The sequence below is a fragment of the Bison bison genome, unplaced genomic scaffold (genome assembly GCF_000754665.1).
Source record: "Bison bison bison isolate TAMUID 2011002044 unplaced genomic scaffold, Bison_UMD1.0 scf7180017864527, whole genome shotgun sequence".
Classification (NCBI taxonomy): domain Eukaryota; kingdom Metazoa; phylum Chordata; class Mammalia; order Artiodactyla; family Bovidae; genus Bison; species Bison bison.
The window spans coordinates 947,893-955,900 of record NW_011495078.1 but is presented as its reverse complement, the minus strand read 5'-3'; the positions used below and the strand labels follow the sequence as shown (position 1 = coordinate 955,900).

General features: G+C 63.2%; 1 protein-coding gene across 1 annotated transcript in view; it reads left to right on the top strand.

The window, feature by feature from the left end:
* Nucleotides 1–8,008, top strand: part of MCF2L (MCF.2 cell line derived transforming sequence-like) — an 82,817-nt gene that overhangs the window by 55,305 nt on the left and 19,504 nt on the right. The window contains exons 4-6 of the mRNA XM_010831541.1: nucleotides 458–548; nucleotides 5,877–5,996; nucleotides 7,645–7,844. Coding sequence (XP_010829843.1) covers nucleotides 458–548; nucleotides 5,877–5,996; nucleotides 7,645–7,844 — 411 coding nt within the window. The remainder of the gene's footprint in view (nucleotides 1–457; nucleotides 549–5,876; nucleotides 5,997–7,644; nucleotides 7,845–8,008) is intronic.

Sequence of the window (8,008 nt, the reverse complement as noted above, 5' to 3'; positions counted from 1 at the left end):
AGCCGTGCCATCAGCCTAGACGGTGATTGTAGACCGTGGATGAGCCGGGGGGACCAGATGCTGGGGCTGACGTAACCCCCGGGCGCAGGCTCCCTGTGACGGGCTCACTGGCGCGTCCACGTGGAGGGAAGCTGCTGGGCTCCGAGTGGAGTAGCCGGGCTCTGGGACGGAGGGGCCTGGCCCGCCTCTCTGCACTGCGAGCTGGGTGGTGTCAGGGCGGGAAGTAACGCGGCGCTGGTCTGTCCACCGCGGTCGGAGCGGGCCCTGTGAGGGAGGTGCCCGGCGAGCTCGGGGCAGCGCCGCAGGCGGCTCCGTCCTGCCCTGGCCGCGGTGCTGGGTGGAGCAGCAGCGATGTGAGGGTCTCAGGGGCGGCCATTCAGCCCGAGCTCTTCCCGGAGACGTGCTGCGGCCACGGCCAGACCTCCGGGTGCGTGCTGACCGCGCCCTCTCGTTTCAGCCTGCAGGACGCTGGCATCAGGTTCATCCTGGTCATAGACCGCAGGCAGGACAGATGGACCTCGGTCAAGGCGTCCATCCTGAGAATAGCGGTAAGTGTCGGTGTCGTTGCCGGGCCAGCGACCTCCACGCCTTCTCCGGGCAGGGGACATGGCCTTTCCTGCCCAGTGGCGCTTTGGGTCCTGGCTGGGGCTGCATACACGGTGGGGCCCAAGGCCGAGGTGGACTCCAGCTGGGGCCTGGGCAGGGCCAGCGCACACCTCCCTGGGCTCCTCGAGCTGCTCGGGCACGTGTGTGTGTGCATGTGCACACGTGTGCATGCGCGCGTGTGTGCGCATTTTGCATATGTGTACAAGTGTGTGCGTGTGTGTGCGTGCATGTACTTCTGTGCACCTGTTGTGTGCAACTACTCACGTGGGTTAGCTCTCAGGGGCTGTGTTATACCTTGAAAGCAATGTCACTTTCGGTTTGTGTCTGACGCTGAGCGTGTGAGCGCCTGAGTGACCTACGGGGTGGCCGTTCTCGAGGGTGACGAGTGTGTCACAGGGACCTTCAGGCTGCGGGTGTGGGGCTATGTTGACTAGCTTTTCCTGTGTTGTTTTCTCCTTCCAAACGGGCTGTTTCTTCTTTAGTCTCGTGACCGAGTCAGGTTATCAGCCGTCATCCTTGGTGACCCTCGTGGCCACTGGAGGCCTCCAGTCTGCAGACCGTGGCTGCCCTTCAGGGCAGAAGAACCGCTGCCTGCAGCGCGGGGCGGTTTTTAGCCACGGGATAGCTGGAGAGAGCGGTGCAGCCAGCAGAGAGCCCGCTCTTATTTTTGGCGCTAGCTTCCACCCCCGCTCAAGCTGGGTAGAGAGGTGGGGAGCGCTTCTCCCTGCAGACAGGACGGAAAGTGTGCTTGTCTGCGGCAGAGCGGCCCGGAGCGCCTGCGCTGGGGTCTGGGCTGCAACTCTGCGCTCTCCCGACCCCATGGGTGACCCGCCCCCAGGCCCTTGTTCTGCGTCCTGCGCTGGCCCCTTTGAGGCTGCTGTGCTGGGGTCAGGGGGCGGAAGATCCGGCTCCTCCTCCCAGTGCTCGGGCCCCGCTCCGAGGCTCACCACTGGAGGTCCTGGTGCTCACCTGTCCCGGTGCCGGCCCAGCCTCGTCCTCCTGACACGTCGTCTCCCTCCCCACCCCCCTCCCCGCGCCGGCCACACACCCTCCACATTGTCGTGTACCTGAAACTGGTCTAAACTCGGGAGGTCTCAGAAGAGTACAGTCGTGTGTAGACGTCACCGTCAGCCCTCCCGTGCCTTTGAGTCCTCAGCAGCTCACGGGACTGTGCCCCACCAGCCGATCGCCAGTGTGTCCCTTTCACCGCTTTAAGTTTTAATGTGGGTTTGCACATGGGTGTCGCCTGCCCGGCCAGATGAAGGACTAAACTGTAAGAGCCAGTGGGTCAGGTGACAGGACTTCCTAGAGGATTCCGGAATCAGCAAGGTAGTCCCGGGCTGGATGGCAGCGGGTCTCGTCGAGTGTGCTGCTGTTTTGAGAGGTTACACGGTTAGACCCACCTTTTCAGGTCTAGCGATCGCCCAGGTCTCCTGCGTGCGTCTGTCTCACTGGTATGCGTCTCGGACGGGCACTGGTATGCACGGGCGTCAGTCAGCTGCTTCTCGGGGGATGTGCCTCCAGACCTCACGTCTGTGCCATTACCTGCCCCTGGGGTGCCCTCCCCCGGGGGCGGGGTGGCTCCCACTGCGCCCTCCGCAGCCCCCAGCGCCCCCCAGAGCAGCTCTCGCTCAGGCCCGGCCTGGCCTCCCCTCCCGGCGGGGCACCCTCCCTCTCTGCACACCGCGGTCCCTTGAGGTCAGGGCCAGCCTTGTCCATCTTCGTGTGGCCGACAACCCATCCCGGGCCCTCGGCGTGACAAGAGCCTTGTAAATACCTCTCCAGCTAATCAGCCACTCCAGGTCAGTTAGCAAGGCTGATCAAAGGCAGGATTGTTTGCTAAGAAACAGACAAATCACTTTTAATAACAGTCCCTGAGGTCCCCAGCGAGCCAGCAGGATGGCACAGGGCAGACCAGCTGTCGGTTGCGCTCTCCTGCGGCCGAATGGGAACATGGTCTTCTTCAGCGAGCTGATAATCAGGTGAACTTCCAAAGAGAGCTGGTGCATCTTTAAAACTTTGTTTTGTGAGAATCATAACTGATTTTTGCACTGATTCTGACAGCATTAAAAATGTAGGTTTGTTTCTGTAAGCCTTACAGTTACCCAGTATTGCTCTGGAAACCCCAGAAGAGAACATTTTCCAGCAAAATTGTCAAAAATTCTCGATCAACTCCAGTGCTTTTTCTTACAAGAATTTACTGATCGTAGTAATGCCAGAAGTCCTGTTTATGTTTTCAGCACATTTATTGAGACGCTGATGTGTGCCTGGCGTGGTGGGCGGTGCTGCGGATCCACGGGGAAGCAAGAACCCTGTAGACAAGCAGGCTGCAGGTGGCTGACCCTGTGACCAGGTGCCGGACCTGGCAGGGCGCCGGATGAGGCCCCGGGGGCAGGGACACTGCAGGCCCCACCTTGCTGCTCCCGGGGCCCCTGTTCCCGCCCCACCCCGAGCCAGCTTTCAGGTCCATCTCCTCCCTGGCTCCGCAGGGGGTGGGCAGAGCTGGCACACTGGCGCCATCCCCCGCCGTAGACCTATCTAGACTGCCAGCCCTGCCAGGCTATGCTTCATCCAAGGTGGGTTAGGGGAGAGACCACCCGGCGTCTGCTGGGACCCCTGGGCCAGAGCCCACGAGGAGAGCCCTGGGCCGGAGCCCGTGAGGGGACCCCTGCAGGCTCTGGCGCTCCAGCCTGGACGGCCACACTTTGCTGCCAGTGGCCAACTGTGTCTGGCCGCTCGAGTGAGCCTGGGTGCTTACATAACCGCTGAAATCCAGGCTGTTTTAAGCCGCCTTGTGTGCTCTCTCGTGAGCTGCGTGTTCTCGCCTTCGGGGCGCTCTTTCTCCTTGTTTGGATGCCTTCAGCTCGGCTTGGAAAATACGACATTGGAGGGTCCACAGTCCGGTGTCCCTAAGCTCAGACCTGCCGTGTCCCCACCGAGGGCAGAGCCCACCGCAGCTCTGAGCTGGCCTGCTCCGGGGCTGACACGGGGCCACGCAGTCCTGCCCACGGCGCCCAGCGGGGCTGCTTTGAGGCTGACACGGGGCCACGCAGTCCTGCCCACGGCGCCCAGTGGGGCTGCTCCGGGGCTGACATGGGGGCCACGTGGTCCTGCCCTCCAGGGCTGTGACTGGGGACTGCGGGGCAGACGCGCCCGGGGCCACAGGAGGTGTGACACGGGAAGGGGACTGGCCGGCAGGAGGTCAGGGTGGCCAGGCCGGAGGCACAGCTTGGGGTTGTGGGGGGTGACCAGTGGGGTGTGACCAGCGGGGAGTCCTGGCGTGCAGAGCCTCTGGGGGAGGAAGAGGAGGGCCTGGGGGGAGGCGGGGTTTGGGGACCTCCCAGGCCCCAGGTGGCTACGGGTGGAGCAGAGCATCCCTGAGCAGATGTCCGGCCCATGCGTGACTCTCAGGGCTGAAACTCGGGGCAGGGGCCAGGAACCCTGGCAAGCCCTGGCAAGGGGAGCTCGCGCTCCGACGTGGGGGTCTGAGCAGGAGAGGGCAGCAAGGTCCAGCCTGAAGAGACGTCTTGTTTGGAGCCTGGATGATGCAGCAGTGCCCCTGGGGAGACACGGAGGCTGCGGGGAGTCAGGGGCCCCCAGAGACGGTGGGAGGGCGGCCCCTGAGGCGTGGGCTTCAGGGACATGCTGGCTGGGCCCTCAGACATGGAGCCCGCCCCAGGCTTCTGTGCCGCCCCTGACGTGCCGGGGGGGGCCTGGGCGAGGAGGCCAGGAAGGGCATGCCTGCGAGCCACATCAGGCAGCCCAGGGGTCAGGGGCCCCTGTGGGCCATGCTCAGGACCTGGGGTGTGTGGGCGGGTGTGGGTCGTCTCCAGATGTCCTGGGCAGGGGCCCGTCCTGACTGCAGACAGCTCAGGAGGGTCCCAGAGCTTCCACGTGGGAGAGAGGGGCGGCATCATGTCCGGGCGAGGCAGGAGAGGAGCCGCAGGACGCTGGCCGTGTCTGTGCCCGGGGGCACTGCCCGCCTGCCCCGTGCCAGGGGCGGCCCTGTGGCCTCTCCTCGCTTCCCTCTCATGGGAGGGGCTTACTTTCAGACAGAGGCCAGGGGACCAGCACCGGGCCTGGGCTGACCAAGCGGCCGTCACGGGTGTAGAGCTGGGTGTGAATGCTGTGGGCGGCAGGGAGCTCGGCCCGGCCCGGTGAGGACGGCGCCCCATTCCCCCCATTGCCGACGGGAACCCGGGGCGCAGAGGGCGGCTCGTCCAGGGCCAGACGCCCCGCACACAGAGCTCAGATGCACGTGCAAGTCAGTTCGTGCCCGTGTGTGCGGGCCTGCCCTGGGTGTGAGCGCCGGCCCTGGGTGTGAGCGCCTGCGCCTGGGTGTGAGCGCCTGCCCTGGGTGTGAGCGCCTGCCCTGGGTGTGAGCGCCTGCCCTGGGTGTGAGCGCCTGCCCTGGGTGTGAGCTCGCGTCTCCTTTCTCTGTCGTGTGTGTGTGTGTGTGTGTCTGTTTTCACGCCACCAGTGTCCTAGTTTCTGGGGACCATCGTAACAGACACCACAGACCACAGCAGGGCTCAGATGGCAGGGCCTCCTGTCTCCCCATCTGGATGGGGAGTCTGAGCCGGCTGGACCCTCTGCAGCTGCGAGGCGGTCTGTGTGTGCCCCCCCAATGGCCTCTGGAGACCCTCGGCCAGTGGAAGCACCCCCAATCTGCTTCCACCCCACACGCGTCCTCTGTGGGTCTCGATGTCCAAATGTCACCTTTACGGGGCATGTCCGGTCAGGGCCCACCCTGACGACCTCATCCTGACTCGGTCACCTCTGTGAGGACCCTAAAGCCATTCTGAGGTGCTGGGGGCTTGGACTCCAAAATAAGAGTGTGGGGACGCATGACTCAGCCAGAAGGGAAGGCCAAAGCTCTTCCTGCAGTTGCTGTTTTAAGTTTGTATTGAAGTCGATTTATAACGTCATGTTGGTTTCAGATGCACATCAAAGGGATTCAGTTACGCGTATGTATGAGTACGTGTATCTTTACGTTCTCTTCCTTTGCAGGTTATTACAAGGTATTGAGCGTAGTTCCCCAGAAGGTCAGAGCTTTTGACCTTTAAGACCACAAGCCATGTAACACAGTTGTTCCAAGCAGTGTGGCTGTTCTTCTCCGTGAGGGGTGGCGATGCTCTGAGTGCAGTGTCTGTACCCAGCTCCGCCCCGGGCTGGCGCTGGTGTGGGGGAGGCACCCAGTCCTCTCTGTGGGGCCACGGGCTGCTATGGGCATGTGGACCCCAGACGGAGAGCGGTCTGTGTCCCTGCAGGCATCCTTCCCCGCAAACCTGCAGCTCGTCCTCGTCCTGCGGCCAACCGGGTTCTTCCAGAGGACACTCTCCGACCTCGCCTTCAGGTTCAACAGAGATGACTTTAAGATGAAGGTGCCGGTAAGTGCCCACCTCCTGTGGGGAGCGCCCACTCTGCCCAGGGCACGGGGCGGGGAAGTGGGTGTGAGTGACCCCCCAGCCGCGGCAGGACTCTGCTTCACCTCCTCACTCCAGCCGGCACGGGGCAGCCCCGGCAGCTGCCGGCTGTCCTCGGAAAGCCAAGGCTGTGTGGATCCCTTAGAGGCTGCTCACCCGGGAAGCTGCATTCCCTTGGGGAGGTCAGGCCATGTCGAGTCAGGTGCTGGGAGGGGCTGCCGGCAGAGGACCCTGGGAGCACAGGGGCTCGTGCCCGGCACCTCGTGACCTCCCCAGCAGGACCTGCCAGGTTGCTCTTGAAACCTGAGCACCCCAGTGTGGGCCATCGTCCCCGAGGTCGGCTCTCCTGCGTCGACGGAGGGCCTTCACCGGCCAGGGCCCAGGGGTGCAGCCCCCAGGCTTTGGAGGGAAATGGGTGTGCCCATCTCTGTAGCATCAAAAAGCCTCAGTTTCTGACGCCGAGGGCAGGGGTCTCCACCCTGAGTACAGTGGTCGCCCTGCACCCAGCCACGTGGGACCAAACCCATGAGTTCTCAGAAGCCAGGTTCACAGGATCCATCGCCCACGACGCCCCTTCCCCGGCCCATCTCAGTCACCCTTCGATACTCAGGAAGCGCCGTCCGGGGAGGGCGGCTGCTGCAGTGGGTCCATGTTGGTGCCCTGGGCCTATGCTGACTCAGCGCTGGGCAGAAAACGTTAAGAGGGCTGGTGGGCTCCAGCCTTTTCCATGGTGGTTCAGTTGACACAGAGCAGATGGAAATCACAGAAGAGCCTTAAGTCCTTGGATAGCTGACCGACCCGTCTCCACTCCTATTGGCGTGAATCAGGGTGTTCTGGGCGAACGGCCTTGCTGGACGGCGAAGAGAGACTGGATGTCTCTGCTGAAAGCTGGCACCGTAGCCTGTTCTTAAGAGAAGATGACATCTCAGTCAAGAGTCTCAACGTGGGCCCCCGGACGGCTGGGTGGGCGGTCCTCTGAGGTCTTAGCGACACCCTGTCCCCTCCACCCGCCCCCACATGGAGACAGTCAGTGTTGACCCGGGGCGTGTTGGATGGCCCCTTGGCCTGGAGCAGACTCAGTGGTTAATAAAACATGAGGTGGTGTCCAGTGGCACAGGGACTGAGCCTCCAGGACCTCGGCAGCAGCGCCTGACAGTTTGCAAAGCAAAGGTGGTATTTTTATCCAAAGTTCATGGATGCAGTGACCTCAGAAGGGCAAGAGCAAGACAGGAGACAAAACCCTCCCAGGTGGAAGAGCCCCCAGGCCCCTGTTCTCCACGATAGCCATGCCCGGTGCCTGCCTCCGCCCCCGTGCAGCCTGCTGGGTTTTGCCGGGAATGCAGACAGATGGGCAGCTGTGGAATCTGTGTGGCTCCATGAACACGCAGGCCCCCTCACCCATCAGATGCCCCATGTCAGCAGAGTGCCCGGCTCTGTCCAGGCCTTTGCTTATTCCCAACGGCTATCATCTGCTGGGACCGTGCACCCATTTCATGGATGGGAGAGCTGAGGCCCAGGGAGCGTTGCACCGTGCCTGCCGTGGGAGGAGCTGGGAGGCCCCTCCGTCCGGGTCTGCGGGGCAGTCTGCTCACAGGTGGTCTTGTCCCCCCAGGTCATAATGCTGAGCTCAGTCCCAGAACTACACGGCTACATCGACAAGTCCCAGCTGACGGAGGACCTGGGTGGGACGCTGGCCTACTGCCACTCCAGGTGGCTCCGCCATCGCACAGTGAGTCCCGCACCCCCGATGGCCCCAGGCCACCCAGCCGCGCGGCCTCCACCTGCTCCAAGCACCTGGTGCCGTTTCCCCGAGCTTTCTCCCTGAGCATGAGCCGACGGTCTCAGTGGACCTCGGCATCTGAAGGAGAAACGTGAGTCCTGTCGGGAGTGGCTTTCTGGGGCTCAGGAACACGGGGACAGAGAAAAGCTCCAGCTGGGTTCTTGGCATCACCCTCAGGCAGGTGCAGAGCCCACGT